This window comes from Lithobates pipiens, unplaced genomic scaffold (assembly GCF_037356315.1).
Source record: "Lithobates pipiens isolate NorthernLeopardFrog02 unplaced genomic scaffold, aLitPip1_a1.2 Scaffold_18, whole genome shotgun sequence".
NCBI lineage: Eukaryota > Metazoa > Chordata > Amphibia > Anura > Ranidae > Lithobates > Lithobates pipiens.
Genome location: NW_027507758.1, coordinates 583,903,226 through 583,925,090, shown reverse-complemented (window position 1 = coordinate 583,925,090; position 21,865 = coordinate 583,903,226). Strand labels below are relative to the sequence as shown.

At 44.1% G+C, this 21,865-nt stretch overlaps 1 protein-coding gene across 3 annotated transcripts in view; it reads left to right on the top strand.

Moving 5' to 3' along the window:
• KIF3C (kinesin family member 3C) overlaps positions 1–21,865 on the top strand; it is a 115,280-nt gene that overhangs the window by 73,251 nt on the left and 20,164 nt on the right. For 2 of the 3 annotated variants that reach the window (XM_077489134.1, XM_077489137.1), the window contains 2 exons: positions 19,946–20,047; positions 21,376–21,498. In XM_077489134.1, the coding sequence (XP_077345260.1) occupies positions 19,946–20,047; positions 21,376–21,498 (225 nt within the window). Of the gene's footprint in view, positions 1–19,939; positions 20,048–21,375; positions 21,499–21,865 lie in introns of all 3 variants that reach the window. The other variant, XM_077489135.1, reaches the window with a different exon arrangement.

The following is a 21,865-nucleotide window of genomic DNA, read 5'->3' as shown; positions in this document are numbered from 1 at the left end:
GTGGGATTGGTGGAAGACACTGAGCAGGACCAGTCTGGAATGTATGAACGCCAACAGCTCAGACCAATCCTCCGAGGGCTCCGAACTTTTCATAAACTTCTAAAACAAACCTTTTCACTTTGCAGTATAAATGGGGTGATGTCTAAATATTTAGGTGGAGTGAGTAAGGCGGCTCTCCCGGAATTTAAATCTGAACGCCGGCTTTCCCTTCAGTCTTGCACAGTTATACAGGCTGCTCTCTACGGAAATTTTAGTTCACAATAAAATGGTAAAAAAAAAAAAAAAACAGTTCTTTCCCAAGTGCCAACGTGAGGACAGCCATTACTGGCATAGCACAGACCCCCTGACAGGTCCTTCTGATTAGACCCAGGTTCTCTATACAGTTCTCTGTTCTCTGTACAGGTGGCCAGGCACACAACCCTTGGACATGCTCACCACTCAGTCACCTGGCAAGGCTTGTCTTTATGCTTTAACCACTTGCCTACCGGGCCCTTTTACCCCCTTCCTGCCCAAGCCAATTTTCAGCTTTCAGCGCTGTCGCACTTTGAATGACAATTGCACAGTCATCCAACACTGTACCCATATGATATTTTTATCATTTATTTTTTTTCCAAACAGATAATCACCACTGGGTTTTTTATCTTTTGCAAAAAAAAAAAAAAAAAAAAGACAAAACATTTTGAAAAATATAAAAAAAAAATCTTGGAGTTTGCATGTTCTAAGAATATGGTGATAATACCGCTCTTATCCTAAAAGTGAGCAGCCAACACAACAATCAGACTAATTGTATGTAAAGATATAAATAAACGAGTGGCATGTTCTCCCTGTGCCTGCATGGATTTCCTCCGGGTACTCCGGTTTCTTCCCACTCTACAAAGACATGCTGGTAGGTTAATTGGATCCTGTCTAAATTGGCCCTAGTATGTCTATGTATGAAAGTGAGTTAGGGACCTTAGATTGTAAGCTCCTCGAGGACAGGGACTGATGTGAATGTACAATGTATAAGTAAAGCACTGCGTAAATTGATGCCGCTATACAAGTACCTGAAATAAAATAAAAAAACAATAGTTTCTGTTATAAAATTTAGCAAATAAGTAATATTTCTCCTTAACTGATGTGCTCTGATGAGGCTGCACTGTTGGGCACTGATAGGCTACACCGATGGGCACTGAAGAGGCAACACCAATGGGCATTGATGAGGAGGCACTGGTGAGGCTGCACTGATATGCATCACTAATGTGCACTGATAGGTGATACTGATCGGCAGCACTAATGGGCACTGATAGGGGGCACTGATGGACACTGATGGGCATAAATGAGGGGGCACTGCTGGGAACTGATAGGTAGCACTGATGGGCACTGATAGGCAGCACTGATGGGCGCTGATTGTCAGCACTAATGTGCACTGATAGGTGGCACTGAAGGACACTGATAGGCATTGATGAGGAGGCACTGATAGGCAGCACTGATGGGAACTGATAGGCGGCATGATAGGCAGCACTGATGGGCACTGATTGTCATCACTGATGGGAACTGATAGGCGCCACTGATGGGCACTGACAGGCAGCACTGATAGGCGGCACTGATGGACACTACTCAGTGGCACTGATAGGCAGCACGGATGGGCACGGATTGTCAGTACTGATGGGAACTGATAGGCATCACTGATGGGCACTGATAGGCGGCACTGGTGGACACTGCTCAGCGGCACTGCTGGGCACTTATAGGCTGCACTGATGGACACTGCTCAGCGGCACTGATAGGCTGCACTGATGGACACTGATAGGTTGCACTGATAGGTGGCACTTATGGGAACTAATAGGCGGCACTGATGGGCACTGATAGGCAGCACTGATGGACACTGATTGGCGGCACTAATAGGTATTTATAGACTGCACTGATGAGGCGACACAGATGGGCACTGATGAGGCGACACAGATGGGCACTGATGAGAAGGCACTGATATGCATAATTAATGAGCTCTGATAGGCAGCACTAATGGGCACTGATAGGCGGCTCTGATGGACATTGATAGGTACTGATGGACACTGATAGGCACGGATGAAGAAGCACTTATGAGGAGGCACTGATAGGCGGCACTGATGGGCACTAATAGGCAGCACTGATGGGCACTGATTAGCACTGATGGGGCTGCACTGATGATCAGTGCCCTGATTATCTGTGTAAATGTCCCCTGTCACACTTGCCAGTTACTGGCTCCCCTCTCCTCACACTGTGACAGTACGTGAAGAAAGGAATGCTGATAGCCGGCAAGCTTGTTTACATGTGATCAGCTGTGATTGGACATAGCTGTTCACATGGTAAAGGGCGACTGTGATAATCACAATCACAGAACCAGCTGGATGCCTGCCCCAGGTGGTGCGCCAGGAGCGTGGTTCTGGGGGGACATCCATGGATGCCTTCCCAGAACGAGAGAGCCATGCCGTAGCCATCTTTCAACTATAGCACGGGTCTGAAGTGGTTAATGCTGGTTAAACTTGGTTGGGGTGCAGGGAAGCTTTGGGACACTCTGAATTTAGTGCACAAAGTAACCAGAGGACACCCCATGTCCTGTCTACTCTCTTCAGGGTAATCTCCTCCTTGGCAGAGACTGAAACACAAGCAATCCTGGGACTCCGAGCAAGGGCCTTTCAGCAAAACTGAAGCAGGCCTTCAAGGGGTTAAAACAGCAGCCAGTCACTAGGATCCTATTCCCAGGCCTCTACACACAGATACTCAGATAGCTCTGTCCAATATCGACCAGACACTTCTCCTGTGCGTCTCCAGGCCAGATCCTCAGTATACCCCCTTGATTTGGCTCCAACTGTTTGGACCTTAATGAGCCCCTGCAGACTACAGCCCCCCCCCCCCCCCCCACAGTTTCCTCTGATCTGCAACTTTAGCCATCCAAACTTCTTATGCCCCCCTCAGCCACCTACTGGACACCCCCCTCCCCCAGGAATAGGTTGAGGCTGCATAAATATTAAGGAATATTTAATATTCCTCTTTCAACCTACTACATTCTAGACTGTACTAGAAGGCAGGGAGAAGTAGTTGAGCCTGCAGCCAGTGAGACTCAGAACAGCCAAAAATAATCACACACTGCTCCAATGTGTACAGAGGAGCCAACAAAAAAAAAAAACATTTACCTGAGCCTCTTTAGCAACCTATTCTAGAAGGGAGCTACACAGGTTTAAAGGCTGGTGGGCAGCCCGGTCACTTCTGGGAGGGGGGAGCAGGGGTAGCTGAGCTGCTAAGTCACTGCTGATAGGAGGAGCAGAGTATGCTGCTGAAATGAAAGTGTTTCTTTTGTTGCACTATTATTCCATTCCAAGTTTATTAACATTAAACAGTAAACATACAAGTATACATTGCTTACATATGAAGAGACACAATCAGATGAATAACATTTAGTAAAAAGTACAGGAGACATGTTATCTGTGATATCTAATGCCGCGTAAACACGACCGGACTTTTCAACGGACTAGGTCCGACGGTCTTCCCGACTTTCGGCGGCGTTCCAACGAACTTTCCAAATGAACGGACTTGGCCACACACAATCACACCAAAGTCCGATGGATTCGAACGTGATGACGTACGACCGGACTAGAATAAGGAAGTTCATAGCCAGTAGCCAAAAGCTGCCCTAGCGTCGGTTTTTGTCCGTCGGACTAGCATACACACAAACAGATTTCTCGATAGGAACTGGGTCCAATGGAGTTCCGTTCGAAAAAAATTGAAACATGTTCTATTTCTAAAGTCCGTCAGATTTTTGGACGGCAAAGGTCCGATGGAACCCACACACGATCGAATTGTCCGACCGATTAGTTCCATCGGACCTTTGCTGTCGTGTGTATGCAGCATTAGAGTTGGTTAATTGTTCAAGTATACTTGGGAACAAAAACAGTTGAGTAATTTTATTATATAGAAATAAATTTGGATTGCACTATTATTCATACCAACGGTGGACCAACATTTGATAAAAGTGAATAGAGAGTTGAAAGGTCCACAGAAGAACCAGAGCCCATCTAGGAGACTCTAGATGGAAAGGATGTCAGTGGGCTACACAATCCGTATTTCGCCAAGACCAATCTGTTGTTTCTTATACACCCTAATGCCTCCTTTGTCTTTTTAATATACTCTCCATGCCTCTTCTGTCTTCTTCTGGATTTTCCGATTCATCCCCATGCCCACTCCATCTTCCTTTGTCTTTCCTGATATGCCCTCATACTCTTCTTTCTTCATCTGGCTTTTATGTTCCTCCATGACCCCTCTCTTTGTGGATTTTCCTTCTCCATTCCAAAGACATGCAGGAGGTTTAATTGGTTCCTGTCTAAATCAAAGATATTTGTGTATACAGATTGACTGTGTACATTTGTTATCACATTCTGCATGCCAGAGCAATTGGAGAGGGTTGGGAAAATATCTGGTGACCTACATTGTAAAAAGTCCTACAAGAAATTTTGCACCCATTGTCTCTGCTGTTTTCCTCTGGCTTTTCTGTGCATCCCCCACCCAATTCCTTACTATTCAAGTCACTGACACCTCAGATTGGGACCATTCACTGAGATCCAGGAGGATCGGGGGATAGGTTGGTCTTATTGTTGCCATAAACAGCCATGGAATAAGATTATATTCCAAGAACAATGGGTTGGGAGCCAAGCCGGCACTGTGTGCAATCACAAGATGAGATCTTTATGGCAAATACAAGAGCATGCACATTTTTGATTTATTTTTTTCAATAGAAATTAAAAAACAAACGGTAAAGTGACCTCTATGTATACATTGCATTTATTATATTTTTATAAGTAACAGCATGTGTTTAATGTAGCGACTGACTAATCGCAGTAATATAGCATTACAAATGACTGAGAAATATAAGATAGGCGGAATAAATGATGCTGTAATGACCCCAGTATGGATCAAGTGAATGTGACGTGACCTTTGTCATTGTCGGTGACAAGTCCATTAATAGCTGGCATGGTGCCAGACAGCTCATCCTATCTGTTCCGCTGGGCCTGGGATGGTTGGAGTGCTGGAGACACAGACAGCGCATCCATTATCTGTCTGAGAGAGAACGCCCTGATAAGATCCTGCGCCCCCACCACAAAGAGTATGACTAAATAATGAATTATGGACTTACTTCTGTGAATATAGAAATTAGAAGTTCCACTTTGTGGTTCCTCTGATGTGCTGTCTTATGACACAAACTTTATAATGGCCGCCGATCGGCTCTCGCTGTCAGCATGAACCGAGGAAAGCTGTTTACCGGCACTTTCTGATTGGTCACAGCTGATCACGTGGTAAGAAGCCTCTGTCAGAGTCACAGTGAATATAGTATCTCCTAAATTTATGCCGCGTACACACGACCGGACTTTTCGAGGGACTAGGTCCGATGGTCTTTCCGACTGACTTTCTGAATGAACATACTTGGTCACACACAATCACACCAAAGTCCGACGGATTCAAATGTAATGACGTACGACCGGACTAGAATAAGGAAGTTCATAGCCGGTAGCCAATAGCTGTCCTAGCGTCGGTTTTTGTCCGTCAGACTAGCATACACAGGAACGGATTTCTCGGTCCGGCGGAGTTCCGGTGGAAAAATGTAAAACATGTTTTATTTCTAAAGTCCGCCGGATTTTTGGCAAGCAAAGGTCCGATGGAGCCCACACACGATCGAATTGTCCGACGGACTCGTTCCGTCGGACCTTTGCTGTCAAAAAGTCTGGTCACGTGTACGCGGCATTACGGTGTTTGGTGGATATTCACAGTTGCAGCAGCCAGTGATGTCCGCACAACGCACACGTACAACACGCTCTGCATTGAGACACACTGAGTGTGCCATCAATTCAGAGCACTGTGCCACGATCGTGACTCCCGTGCACGTGCACAGGAGTGACGTCATCTAACCTAGCCATCCATAATGTGTGTGTGATTTCTGTAGCAGCAAAATGTAATGTACTGCTTCTGGTTCTCATGTCATTGGTTCTGTGTGTTCTGTGTAATATATCAGCACTATAAACCAAGAAAATGGAGTTGAGATGAATTTACCTCCCCAGAGCCTTCCTCGTCTCCTTCATTGTGGTATCAGGATTACTTTATTACTGCCTGAGTGCTTCCCATCTTCCCTTTCTGTGACATCACACTCAACCCAATCCCTCTGTTCCCCTCTCTTCTTCCTTGTCCGACAATTTCACCGAAACAAAAACCATCTGCACAGGATTTTTAGAATTGCGTGAGAATGAAAAGTACAAGTCATGTTCCACTTCAGAAGCTCAAAGGATGATTTGTATGTTGGTGCCAAAGTTTTCATTGCGTGTGGATTTGCTTTGAGAGGAATATCAAATTCAGGGGTTGAAGCTGTTCATAGATAGATTGAAATTCAACCGGTGCAGAAGCAACCAGCCCAATTTTGATCCATGCATGGGCAGACTGGTTGTACTGAAGTCAATCCAGGACAAGGACTCTGCTGTTCTGGGTCCCAGACTATTTATACACACCTCAGCCCCCTACTGGCCATTCTTTCTGCCAGGGATTGGCCGAGGCTACATGGATATGCAGAATGTTTCTGCCCCCTCCACCCACTAAATTCTGGAACCTTCCAGAATCCAGGGGTCATGCAGCAGAGAAATAAATAAAACTTACCTCAACAGTAGTAGCTTAACTAAAAGGGTGCTACAAGGAGATATTCTTATAGGTTGAGGTAGGAAGTTCCAGAGGATGGGAGAGCCTCTGGAGACATCCCGGATATGAGCATTAGAGGAGATGATGAGGAAGCTAAAGAGAAGGAGGTCTTGGAAGTAATGAAGAGGATGCTTTGGGTGATATTTAGAGATTAGGTTGGTGATGTAGCTTGGAGCAGAGTTGTGCATGGCCTTGTTTGATGGTATTAGTATTTTGAATCTTTTTGGGCAATTGTAAGTCAGTGGCGGGATTGGCAGGGAGGGGTGGTGAACACTGAGCGGTTGGTAAGGTGGAGAAGTCTGGCAGCAGCATTCATGATAGACTGAAGAGTAGGTAGCCTGTGTAGACATAGGCCAACAAGGAGAAAATTGCAATAGTTAAAGCTACATAGTTACATAGTAGGTGAGGTTGAAAAAAGACGTAAGTCCATCAAGTCCAACCTATGTGTGTGTGATTATATGTCAGTATTACATTGTATATCCCTGTATATCCCTGTATGTTGCTGTCATTCAGGTGCTTATCTAATAGTTCCTTGAAACTATCAATGCCCCCCACTGAGACCACCGCCTGTGGAAGGGAATTCCACATCCTTGCCGCTCTTACAGTAAAGAACCCTCTACGTAGTTTAAGGTTAAACCTTTTTTCTTCTAATTTTAATGAGTGGCCACCTGTCTTGTTTTTTTCCGCAAAAAAGGTTTATCCCTATTGTGGGGTCACCAGTACAGTATTTATAAATTGAAATCATATCCCCTCTCAAGCATCTCTTCTCCAGAGAGAATCTTTATTTTTTTTTCAGCCTTGCCTACTAAAAAACAGCCTTTGGAATACAGAGTAAAAATAAATAATTTATATCAATAAACTGTTTTAAATTCTCATAAAAAGATATATTTTAAATCAAATCTTTATTATTTTTTGGCAATAACATGGCGTGGGAGGATTTCTGCCAGTCACAAGCTGTGTCACTCCCCTCCAGCCTGTGTCTTAAAATATGTGGGAGGTGAAGCCTCTATCAATCTACATGTAATATCCCACCCCTATCAGGTTTAGCTGGTTAGTAGGCTTTAAGAAGGGGATGGGCTGTAATGTACCACTGTGTATACACCCATATGTGTGACTCTATTGTCACATGGGCTGGTCAGATGTGATAGGAAGGAAATGCGCAGCATAGAAACTCACTGAAAACTGAGCATATGCAGAATTGCCACCGAAAAATCTCTAGCTGAATTGGGGAAATGGACAGAACCTGATTTTTTGCAGACAACAGAAAATGAAATCTCACAATGACTGAGGGAGTACAAACAGCATGTAATGTAATGTAAAATTGATCGTTTTTTTAATGAAGTGGGTTTAGTGACATTTTAAGAAGAGACGTATTTTGGAGATGTTACAAAGGTTAAGGTAGCAAGATTTGGACAGTGATTGGAAGTGGGGCTGGAAGGAGAGATCAGAGTCTGGGATTACTTCTACTACCCTGGCACGAGGGGAGGGAAAGATAGTTGTGCTATTGGGCTATTGATCTTGCCAGGAAAAGTTAGGAGAGGAAATATGGGAAATATTGAGTTTGAGGAAGTGGTGTGACATCTTACATACTGATATGTAAATTTGTATGACCCATAATAAATGCTTAGTGGCCCCAGCTCAGGCTAACAAGGTCTGATGAATTGGATACTGCTGACTTCTGAGGGTGCAGGAAAGGAAAGGTTCATCTAGACCCAAATCACATTGTAGAAGTAGGAAGAGATAGCCCGGCTGCTGCACACCTTGCCCTGCCCGAGTGGTTAGCAGGTAAAAGCAGCCTTAGTTTGTTTCATCCAAGCCAAGCCCTGGGTGGGACGAAACATGTCGGGGTCGAGTTGAGGCTGCTTTTACCTGCTAACCACTCAGGCCGGGCAAGGTATGCGGTGGCCAGGCAATCTCTTCCTACGTCTACAGCATGTCAATTTGTGTATTAGTGATGCAAGAGGAGACTGAACGGGTGAACTGAGGAGTACAGAGATGTATCCAGATGTTTCCAACTTGGAGATGATATTGGCAGCCTTGTCAGCTTATCAACTGACCTAGGCAAGAGGTGAGGATAGAGAATAGAAGGAGTCCAAGGCCAGAGTCTTGGGGAACTCTGGCCTTGGAAAGAGCTGAGGCAATAGAGTTGGTAGAGTCTTGGAGGCCAGGGGAGTGGAGTTTTTTGAGAAGGTCAACTGTGTCAAAGGTAGCAGAAAAGGTTTAGTAGTAGGAGTACAGAATAATGACCATTGGTTATAGCAGTTAGTGAGCCATACCATCAATAGCATGTAATCAGCAGTACTAGCACCGCTGGCTATAGTAGCAAGAGAAAAACTCACCCAAGCTCTACCACTATATACTATAGTTGGTGTGTAGAGTAGTCGGTGCTCTGGCTAATTAAGCTCACAAAAGGTCCATAGAAAGTACAGGCCGGCAACTCGACAGCTTCTCCATAGAAAATATTTATTTAAGCATTACAGCAATAACATCATCCAAAAATGTTGACGCGTTTCGGTCTTAGGCCTTCCTCCTTGGAGAAGGCCTAAGGCCGAACTGCATCAGTATTTTTGGATGATCTTGTTGCTGTAATGCTTAAAGTGGTTGTAAACCCTTACAACCCCCTTTGACCTACAGGTAAGCCTAGATTAAGGCTTACCTGTAGGTCCAAGAAATATCTCCTAAACCTATACCTATACAGCGGCACGCAGGCCGCAGATCGCGGCAATATGCCGTGAGTGTCGGCTCCCGTGCGGATGCGCGGTAGTGACGTCATCGCTGCTCCGGCGAATCACAGCGCCGGAGCAGCGAGACCCACCAAGAAGATGGACGCTCGGAACTACAGGGGGCAGCCGTGACTTCGCTGGCTTCTGTGTCAGGTAAATGACACATAATGGCCTACTATGCGATGCATAGTACTCCATTATGCTTTACCTTTGCAGGGAATCAAAGAGGAAGTAAACCCATCAGGGTTTTCTTCCTCTTTAAATACACATTTGCTATGGAGAAGCTGTACTTTCTATGGATCTTTTGACTGCTGGCTATACATTATGGATATTGACATGTTGGCCCGGTCAATGGGGTTGCTATGCATTGCACATATATAAACGTTATCAAAATCGTTTAGCCTGGAATGTAGTAAAAACCAGACAGGGGTTTTAATCATTCCCCACGTTAAATCCAAAAGAAAAATAGAAAAGATTTGGCTTGGCATATAGTTTAAGGGAAGCTTGTGATTGCTTTTTGGCACCAGATACTTCAGACTCTTGTGGATGTTCTGAAACAATTCAGTTTTTTACGTTTTTATTCTGCTTTTTTGCCAACACCCCGGCAGACAGGGCTACATATTCCTGCAGCGTCAGCTGAGCTAGCGTGCTCGGGACACACATGAACCCTCTTACAACATGCTTTCTCCATTATGAGGTCATAAATTATGAATGGTAAAACACAGCAGGGTCCAAGTTGCATGCAGACCCTGTTATTCTTGCAGGCATAAAGATGAGAAGATGTGAATGTGAGATTTCCCCTGGGTTGAGATAACCCAGGAGACAGAAAGATGCAATGTGAATTATTGCTAACCTGGCTCCCAATACATTTATTGCTGGGCTCTGTGGTCTGCTTTGATTAGAACCAGGACTACAGTCACCCAAGCGGTACGACTTCAAGGAGATAATATATTCATCAATCTGTTTGATGAAAGTTCTGAAATGTTCTAAAATAAAACTTCTGTTCTGTTTAATCTTTCAGAGCACTGGTAAAACTGGTTCAGTCTGACCCATATTTATTCCAAGCAGGTTTAAATTCAATCACTGTTGACTCACTACCTCTGCTGGAAGTCTGGTCCAAGCATCAACTACTTTTTCAGTAAAATAATACTTTCTAAGATTATTCTTCAACATTCCTCTTGCTAGTTTGAGGTCATGTCTCTGTGTTCTAAATTCCAGCTTCACAACGATAATACTGTACTCCATCATAAAAGATGATGTTAATTCTTATATATACTTAAAGCGTAACTCCTGGGTGATCTATGTACATTGCAAGGATCATAACGAACTTTGTTGCTGATTCCTACCTTTTTGTTATTCTGAAGAAATCCCTGTGTGTTTGTCTGTGCCTCTGTACTGAGTGGGTCTAATGGGAGCGGTTTCATAATTAACTGTCAGGTGTGCAGCTGCAGGGCACTAATGAGGAAAGCTGCTGGGCCTGCATCCCTTTAGACAAGTTCCTGTTGGAAATATCCCACCAAAAATGACATTCTTGTTGCAGGGGATGCCTGAAATCTGACTTGTATCTCAGGCAGACTTCAGGGAAAATCAGTCAGCCAATCACACAAGCAGGAATTTATGTGTCTGGGGGGTGGTCAGTACACATTCTGTGTACAGAACAACTCCAGGTAGCCATATTGCTTTGCATTTATAGAAAATGACAGAGCTGCAGATTGAAAAGGAAAGGTCATTTTAATAACATTCAATTATATTATGACTTGTGTTGCAATTGTACACGTTATATTATTATTTTTTATTTACTATTTTTCCCCCACAAAAGTGGAGTTACCCTTTAAGTGAGTTGTTACTGCAGTTTATTGATTTGACAGCTTAATAGAAGCTGTGTAATTTATGACTAAATTATGTGGAAGTCAGCCATCTCTGCATATTCTTCATCTTGGAATGGCTGGAATCTCATAAGAAAAAAAAAGATTCTTTGCAAAATTTTGAACTGGTGGATTGTCTCAGGCTAGTTTAAAGAACCCTTTCACCAACTTACAGAAAATGAAGGTAAATCACTGAAAAATAAATATATATATATATATATATATATATATATATATATATATATATATATATTTATTTAACCGCTTGTCGTCTGTCCTATAGCAGATTTACTGCTACAGGGCGGCCGTTCTGTGCAAAATCACATATATATATATATATATATATATATATAAGAGGGCCAGTATGGTGGCCCGTAATTATGGGAGGAGCCCGGAGGGTATATAATCAGACCACCCACAACGGTCTGTGTCGGTTCCAGTGCAAGGTACTGCACATCAAGGGGCCGACTCTTCTCAGCTCCCTCACGGTCGTCTATCTGTGTGTCCAATCGTATGTGCACTTCGGCTTCTTCATTCGTGGTCTTCGTCGGCGGTTCCCGCTCATGGTCGCAGATAAGTAGTATCCGAATCTTTTCATATCATGTGAAAACTTGCGGCTTCATGCTTACTATCCTGCACCCCTTTCGCAAAATCTACCTCTGAGTTGTTGACACTCATGTCCCGACATTGTTCGGCACAGGCATAGTACATTCGTAAATTCCTTCTACCAAACGTACGATTCATTCATAGATCCAAGCCTTCGAGTCGCTGTCGGTTGTTCTCCAATATCACTCGCCATAGGCTTCACTGGTTATAAAATTCACTGTTCTCATTCTTTTTTGAGATAAACAGGTATTGTTTGTATGGGTTTCTGTGGCTGATTGAGGTGTAATTAAACCCACCTGATGTCTTTCCTGCACTTGACTAGCCTGGGGGGATGGGTGGTTGATAGGTGTTTGGTTTCACAGTAAGGAATGGCATACACTCTACAACCAATTTGTATCAGATACTCCTTACTGCCAATTTATATCAGATTCATCTCATACATTTTTGAGCTGATTCGTGTCAAATGCATTACAGAGGCTGACTCTGCCAACCTACTGCATGTCCACGTAGTTGTACCTTCGAGATCGGTCGTATATCTTCATCGATTGTCCCACGCTCGGACCGCTACACACTCGCTGTCGCAGGTAGGACTTTGTTGTTACCGCTCTTCTAAACTCCAATAGTTACCTTATCATGTTCGTTAATCATGTTCGTTTTGCAAAGTCGCACTTACGCCACCGTAAGTCTATGTCATCTTTCATGTATTTCATCCTTTCTACCCAACGCGGGTTTACTCGAGCCGATCACTTCACGGTCGATGCGGTCAAATCCGACATTCAAGCCCCTTACTCACCTCGCATCTACGGGCGATTCGAAATCTAGTCGCAACTTCGCTTGTATGTTTCGGATCCTCGGCAATCACAAGCCCCTTCAACCGTCATCACCATTTAGTTGATTTGAACCCAGCCATATCATCGGCAATACGGTCAGATCTGTCATACGAGCCCCGTAGTCACCTCATATCTATGACCGAGTCGAAATCTAGTCGCAACTTCGCTTCTATGTTTCGGATCCTCTGCAGTCACAAGCCCCTTCAACCGCCATCATCATTTAGTCGATTCAAACCCAGCCATATCATCTGCAACACGGGCAGATCTGTCATACGAGCCCTGTAGTCACCTCGCATCTACGGCCGTTTCGAATCTAGTCGCAACTTCGCTTCTATGTTTCGGATCATTGACAATCACCAGCCCCTTCAACCACCATCACAATTCAATCAATCTGAACCCAACCATATCCTCAGCGATACGGTCGGATCCCATATACGAGCCTCTCAGTCGCATCTACGGAGGAATCGAGTCTAGTCGCAGCATCGGCCCAACGATTCCAGTCCTTGCCAAACGCAACTCTAACAACCAAGCCGAATCCTGTTGCATCTCCGACTCAAATGAGTCAAATCTTTCGCAGACTATTCCATAGCTATAGCCCAGTTCAAACTAGTCACATCGACTGTACGAATTCAGCAGTACTTACATTTGACCTTCTCAGTCTATCCATACATGATCGTACACAATTCTCTCCACCAATTTGCTCAGTATTGCGCACGGTCATTCCTACATAATCACATTTCCTCTATAACCTTTCTTTCGCCTTTCAACAAAGCTGCGTTCTTGCAATTGCTGCAAGTCTTTCTGCATTTGGCTCAAAACTCCAGTAGCAACACTGCTGTTCACATCATACCTACACACTTATAAATCCGCAAAACATTGCTTTCACCTTTCAAATAAAGCTGATTCCTTGCAATCGCTGCGAGCATCGATGCAATGGCTCAATACGGCCACCCATCGCTCTCCTCATTCCTACACACTTATAATTAAATTTATAGATTCAAATAAAGCTGCTTTCTTGCAATCGCTGCAAGCATCTCTGCAATGGCTTAATACGGCCACTCATCGTCTCCAGTAGCAACACAGCTGTTCACCTCATTCATTCATTCATTCATTCATTCTCACCTCATAATTCAATTTATAATTCAAATAAGGCCGCTTCCTTGCAATCGCTGCAAGCATTTCAGCAAATGGCTCAAACTGCCACTCATCGTCTCCAGTAGCAACACGGCTGCTCATCGTTTTCTCTGTCGCTTTCCCCTTTTAGGCCAGTTAGAACACCAGTTAGTCCACCCTGCACCAGGTTTGGACAGTATCTCCCAAAAAAAAAAAAAAAAAAACCATTGTCGAGGGCTTGCATCTTCACCAGGGGGCCAGCTTTGCCCCAAACAGCTCTTTGCAATCCCCATTGTCAAAACGAAATTCTCATGTCACCTTACTACAGGCTCCCGGTCAACTCAGTTCTCGACCACCAACCAGTCGACTTCACAACTAGGGCATAAAGTCAGGTGTAGTTCAATGGGACTCCCCCTTTCTCTTAAACACTCTTTCACTACATATTTTTACTTCACATACAGAATTTGACCTGCTCCTGAGGCGTTAGCAACTGTCACATACTTCTGTGCACTTCACTCTGTTTTCGAAGCACAAGCCTTCAATACGCAGACAAGGTCGCCTAATCTCCATACTTGCTGGCAGTGCAAGCATTAGTAGACCGAACCCACGTCAATTAACTACAGATCGCAACATTCCTACTTAGTATACCAGACTTCAACTACCCACCCCAGTCCGCCCTGGGGCGCTCTGGTTCATTAGTCTGTGCCGAGCACAGACTGACACCCGAGCTATCGGTTACCTAGCCAGTCACCTCCTGGCTCACCTCGGTTGTTACGCATTCTTTTGAGTTTTCTAAAGTCACACTCAACAGCGCTGGAGCGTAAACCAACTGTCACTGTGGCTGTCGTTCCTTGTCCTATTCTTGTTTCCTTCCGCCTTTCATCTCATCTACCCAACGCAACTATCCCCTCCTACCTTTGCAACTTACCTCAAACATACGCACCCCCCCTTGCTTTTAGTTGACGCCATGTCGCAGGCAGACAGTGAGGACTTTGCCTCAGCCCTGCCATCACCCTTTACGGGCTCAGCAAGCGGCGGTTTACAGTCTCACAAGAGCTTGGACCAATAAAAAAAAAAAAAAAAAAACGAATACAAAAAAAAAAAAAATATATAATAAAAAAATAAACTCATAGCAGAACGGTGTCGCAGGAGTAAATCCTACCTTGCTGCAGCCAGGAAACCAAGCCTTTAGGCTACTGTTTCCACTGCCAGTGGCAGCCCTTCCAGGCACCACTTCAGTCTATCTTCTTTGCGACTACTCAGCTGCACTCCTGGGTAACCACACTGTCAGCAGCAGTCGCCGAAGTCCAAGCAGAGTGACAGCCCTGGAGGTACGCCCAGCCGTGCCCCTACCAGCTCCAGTCACCACCGTCATTCCCGTACCTTCACTTACAGATACACCCAACTTCTGCACCATCGTCTTCCCTGCACACCTTGTCCTAGCAGGGCATCTAGGAGGACATCTTGGATGACAACGACGTTAACTTAGCATCCCTCCTCATAGCAGTACACAACTTGGCCTAGAACAAATCATATTCGCGGGGAGATGTCTCCGTCATCCTGAAGGCCAGAGACCCTTTACTTAATCGCAAGCTCACTGTCACAGAGTTTGTGCTGGCCTTGGGGACAGTCAGAGACATGCTAGGCAGAGCAACCCCGACAGGAGGGTAGAATTGGACCCGTATCTGCACGCAGCAGGTCACAAGTACGCAGGGTGCCCATCCTTTGACTATCACTGCTCATTTCCAGCCAAGGCAGCAGCCAGACTCAAGGGGATCTTTTACCTCCCATCTTTTAGTGTTTCTCTTCCAGGCAAAGACCCTGACTAAATCCTTAAATTAAGATATGTCAGCTATAGCAGATCTGCCCATGGGAGTCGAATTTCTCACAAATTGGAATGGCATGCCAATGTGTATTCCCTCAGCATCTCTCTCTTCATCTCAGGTAGTCATGGTTACCACAGCCTCCACAGGTCCTCGCCTCAATTTTGGCCAAATTGGGTTTATAGGGCCATGGCCGTCAGAAATCCTCTTGATTCCTGGGTTCAGTTAGTCCTCCTCTTTGTTCGACCTCTACCCCATTGTCGCAGCAGCTCAAGTCTGGTGCAACAACTGGGCAGGACAAACAGTGACGTTCGCCACAGACAACCAAGCTACAGCCAGTATTATAAATAAAGGAGGTCCTAGTAGCTGGCCATTGTGGCCTTCCTGTGCAGGCTGGTGCCACTATCCCCACAGCACCAATCTAACGTCCTATGCGTCCACATCCCAGACAAACGCAATAATCTGGCCAACGCACTACCCGTTAACTTTGCTTCGTTATTTTTTGCAGGAAACTGGAACCGACCCGACCATGTCTCTTATCCCACACTGGTCGTAGCTAACCTCGGATTCAAACAACACTTTCACGACGCTACCTGCCTTATTAATCTTTCACTATCTCACAACACCCTGAAGGCCTACCGGGCAGCCTAGAGGTTCTATGTCAGGCTACTAGCCTCAAACCCCAGAGCAATACCAAGAGTTCTCCATCACATCCTGGTCTTCATATTATGCCACCGCACACAGTTGGCATTGTCACACAATACCTTAGACCCCACTCAGCTGACATCCAGTATTTCATCCCCTTATGAGATCCTAACAAATCGTCTTGTTCGCCGCCCATACGGTCAAGACCATGTTGTGTGGTATTCACAGGCAATGACCCCAAATCAGTATCAAACGGCTACCCGTCACCAGCGCCATATTCCAAGACATGTCTTTCATCCTGTCACATTCCCCTTTTGGCTAAATTCAGCCTGGTCCTTCAAGCAGCCATCTACCTGGCTTTCTACAGCTTCTTACTCCCCAGTGAATACTGTCACCATCCCAGTTGTAAAGTGTTACGTAGACGCCACCTCACACGCCATCAGACTTCATCTTGCTCCTCAGCGTGTCCAAAACACAATAGTCCGGTCCAGGGGTTGACATAAAACCTTTCCAAACTCTCAAAGCCTGGTGCCCCGTGTCCATCCTAGATAAATTTTTGGCCCATATGTTTGATCCCTCGCAGGACAGCCCATTACTACCGTTCTCGATTAGTACCCCAGGCAGCAACCAGTTCATTAGTCACGTCAGGTTCCTTTTGAGCAAATTAGGCCAGGACCTTGGTCATTTCCTTGGACATTCTTTCGCATTGGAACAGCATCAGCAGCCTCACGAAACGGGGTCCCAGTCCACGCGATCAAAGATGGGCAGGCGGGAATCCACCTGCTTTACTCGATACATCTCCAATCCACAAGTGGAAATGACCTGAGCCTTCAGAAACTTTGCCCCGTAGTGTCTTGCTGTACATAAATTAATAATTACCTCCCTACACCAAATCTTTTGCGGCCTTCTCTTGGCATATCGCCCAGCAGTGTAGGGCTCACCGCCCAGCTCACCAGGGCTTACCTTACAGCAGACCAAGGGCACAACTCAGGTCTATTTTATGTTGTTAGTCTTGTGACGTGTTTATGTGTTCTTTCATATCTCTTAGAGCGGAGGGCTCCAACCATAAATAAGAGGGCCAGTATGGTGGCCCGTAATTATGGGAGGAGCCCGGAGGGTATATAATCAGACCACCCACAACGGTCTGTGTCGGTTCCAGTGCAAGGTACCCACCCACCCATTTCCCTTCTCAGAGTACTTCACTTAAAACACGTTTCTCTACAGAAACATCCATTTACTTTCTTAAGGTATGCGGCCTTCTCTTGGCATATCGCCCAGCAGTGTAGGGCTCACCGCCCAGCTCACCAGGGCTTACCTTACAGCAGACCAAGGGCACAACTCAGGTCTATTTTATGTTGTTAGTCTTGTGACGTGTTTATGTGTTCTTTCATATCTCTTAGAGCGGAGGGCTCCAACCATAAATATATATATATATATATATACACATACATATATACATATATATGATTCTGCACTTTCGCATAAGGGTGCACATGCACTGCTTGCACTGTGATTAGTCACAGCAGAAGCTGATGATCAACGGGTGCCAGCCAATAGATGTCCGCTGGTACCTGCTGATCAGCGAGGAGAGGCACAAGATGTAGCTCTGCATATGTAAACAATGCAGAGCTCTGTCCTGTTAGCAGGGATCTGCTGGATTTTGTTTCCTTGCAAAGCAGTGAATAAAATCCAGCACTTCCCTTAGTAAAAGCACCACACTGTGTACACATAAACACTGGTTAGGCACACAGTTAACCTTTTTATCACCCTAGATTTTTAACCCCTTCCCAACCAGTGTCATTAGTACAGGGACAGTGCATATTTTTAGCCCTGATCACTGAATTAGTGTCACTGGTTCCCACACAGTGTCAAAAGTGTCACAGGACTGCTATAAGACGTTGATCACCGCCATTACTAGTATAAAAATTAATAAAGAAATTCCAGTGTGTACCATAGTTTGTAGGTGCTATAAGTTTTGCAAAAAACAATTAATATAGACCTATTGATATTTTTTTTACCAAAAATATGTAGCAGAATACACATTGGCCTAAACTTATGAAGAAATTTGATTTCTTACATTATTTTTATTGAATGCGTTTTATACAAAGCATTTACTATGTGAATAAAAGTAAATAGTAGCGCTAATAATTAAAATCATAAAAACACCCAGTGACAAGGGTTAGTAATTGCCAAACTGATAATACATAAAGTATACTATTGTGAACATAGTCCGTAACTAAACAGTCCATGAATAAGACATGAGGTCTTAATTGATAAACATGTAATCTTGAAAATCTTCCACTTCACTTGATGATTCCACTCCCCTCTAGATATGCACTCACCAGATGAAAATGCCTTGCATTCTCATGCTCGGCAAATAAGTATCAACCCTCACAGGGTTAAATCATCCAACCCAATATCCAATCGTGAAACCAGATGTCATAGGCTCTCCACATAGTGCAGTAACATTATGATAAATTTATTATATTAAAAAAGCTTCAAACATTGCACTCACATGAACCAGGTAAGTAAAAGTGTGTGTAAATTCACTGCAACAGCAAGAACTGGTGTGGTATGGTCACAGCAGACCCCGCATGTGTGAACTGTGATCATAAACCTCAGAGCGTCACTTCCCGTGTAGTGTGAAACATCACAAATGGTTGCCGCACAGCCACACTGACGCATTTCGTCATCTCTGCTTCCTCTTGGGATTGATCTTACTTACCTGGTTCATGTGAGTGTAATGTTTGAAGCTTTTTTAATATAATACATTTATCGTAACGTTACTGCACTATCAGAGCACTTTGTTTTATTATATGTGGAGAGTCTATGTGGTCTGGTTTCACGATTGGATATCGCTGGATGATTTAATCCTGTGAGGGTTGGGGCTTTGTTTGCCGAGCATGAGAATGCAAGGCACTTGCATCTGGTGAGTGCATATCTAGAGGAAAATGGAATCACCAAGTGCATGTGGTGTGATGGAACATTTTCAAGATTACATGTTTATCACTTAAGACATCATATCTTATTCATGGACTGTTTAGTTACGGACACAATAGTGTCACAATAGTCACAATAGTACTTTATGTATTTTCAATTTGGCAATTACTAACACTGGTCACTGGGTGTTTTTATGGTTTTAATTATCAGTGCTACTATTTACTTTCATTTACATAGTAAATTCTTTAAGTTAGTGTGTTCCTGGCGCAGTGGTGGGACTTCAAGTGTGGGTTTACAGATCTTGTGGACCATCAGATTTTATATTGAATATGTTTTGTAGCAGTAAAGAAAAACTTTTTTTTTTTTTTTTATTGACTGGTTTTTTTTTTGTTTATAGCACAAAAAAATAAAAAATCCAGTGGTGATCAAATACCACCAAAAGAAAACTATTTTTGGGAAAAAATGTACACAAATTTCATTTATGTACAGCGTTGTCAGTTAAAGTAGCTCAGTGCCGTATAGCAAAAAATGGCCTGGTCATGAAGTGGAGTAAATCTTCCGGAGGTCAAGTGGACATAAATGCATACTTGCAGTGTTTTTATTGCTGGTGTCTTGCCTAAAATTGTATCTGTAAATCTTTAGCACTTCCTAGTATAGGTAGCTGTGTTATCATGAAGACAGCTGACTCTTCTGTACTTCTTGTTGAGACACAGGCGATGGAGAGCAAGCTTTTGGTTGGAGGGAAGAACATCATTGACCACACCAATGAGCAACAGAAGATGCTGGAGATAAAGCGCCAGGAGATCGCTGAGCAGGTAGGTGAAAAGCAGGTTCCCCTCTTATACATTGTGAATGGAATCCTGACCCCTGATTCACATTACATGATTCTGTGATTGCTTTACCCTGAAGACCCTTGCCAACAATTGGGGCATAATTCCTGCCACTGACACTAACAGTGGGTTACTATTTGTCCCACTGACACCAATGTTGGGACACTATTCCTCCCACTGACACCAATGATGAGCCACCATTTCTCCCTCTGACACCAATGATGGGACAATATTCCTCCCACTGACACCAATGATGGGACACTATTCCTCCCACTGACACCAATGATGGGGCACTATTCCTCCCACTAATACCAATGATGGGACACTATTCCTCCCACTGACACCAATGATAGTACACTATTCCTCCAACTGACACGAAAGATGGGACACTATTACTCCCACTGACACCAATGATGTGCCGCCATTTCTCCCTCTGACACCAATGATAGGACAATATTCCTCCCACTGACACCAATGATGGGACACTATTCCTCCCACTGACACCAATGATGGGGCACTATTCCTCCCACTGATTCCAACGATGGGACACTATTCCTCCCGCTGACACCAATGATAGTACACTATTCCTCCCGCTGACACGAAAGATGGGACACTATTCCTCCCACTGACACCAATGATGGGCCACCATTTCTCCCTCTGACACCAATGATGGGACAATATTCCTCCCACTGACACCAATGATGGGACACTATTCTTCCAAATGACACCAATGATGGGGCACTATTCCTCCCATAGACACCAATTATGATGCATAATTTTTGCTACTGACATCAAGAGTCGGGGCACTATTTATTCGACTGACATCAGCCTACATAGGGATATAAAATGTCACCAGAGCCCTCAGAAAGCAATGGTATAAAGTTCTCAATAGACAAAGACTCAAGATTTTTTCCTGGCAAGCACTTCCTTAAATATATATGGTCACATGGGGTGACATATGGTTACGAGATTATCACAATAATACAGCTGTGATCAGAAAAGGTTTTCTGGCCCCTCTGATCACCAATTAATCAGGTGAGACTCAGCAAGAGGTATCCACAGGTGCCCCATAGACAAACCATTGTTGTCTAATCTGGCTGAATTGCCAGAATAAGAGCATCTGCTGTCATTTGAGCATTTATTAATGTGGTCTTGCGAAAGGGGGAGGGGCTTATGAGAACTTGCTTGTAGTTGCATGCTGTAGCTTTGGCACAACATCCATTGAGATGAATGGTACATAAAAAAAATGCCCAGAAATGCACTTGCTGAGAAAAATCTACTCAGAAAATCACTATATGCATTCTTGTTTACAGAAAAGGCGAGAGCGCGAGATTCTGCAACAGATGATGCTGCGCGATGAGGAAACAGTGGAACTAAGAGGGACATATACATCTCTGCAACAAGAGGTCGAAATGAAGACCAAGAAGCTGAAAAAGGTGGGGACCATACTTTCTTCTTGGATTATCGTATACAGCACACTGCTGTTCATTACAACAATAAATGTCCTATTTTGTCTACACATACTTATCTTTAATGCAAAACTAACATTCAAGATCCAAAAAGTGTCCCCACTTTTTTACAGGTACTTATATATTTTATTTATTATTGGTACTTATTTAGTGTTGTCAATTTACAAAACATCTTATATACTGTACATTCACATCAGTCCCTGCCCTCAAGAAGTTTACATTCTAAGGGTCCCTAACTCACATTCATACACATGCTAGAGCCAATTTAGACAGGAGACAATTCATTTAGCAGAATGTCTTTGGAGTGTGGGAAGAAACCCACACAGGTGCAGGC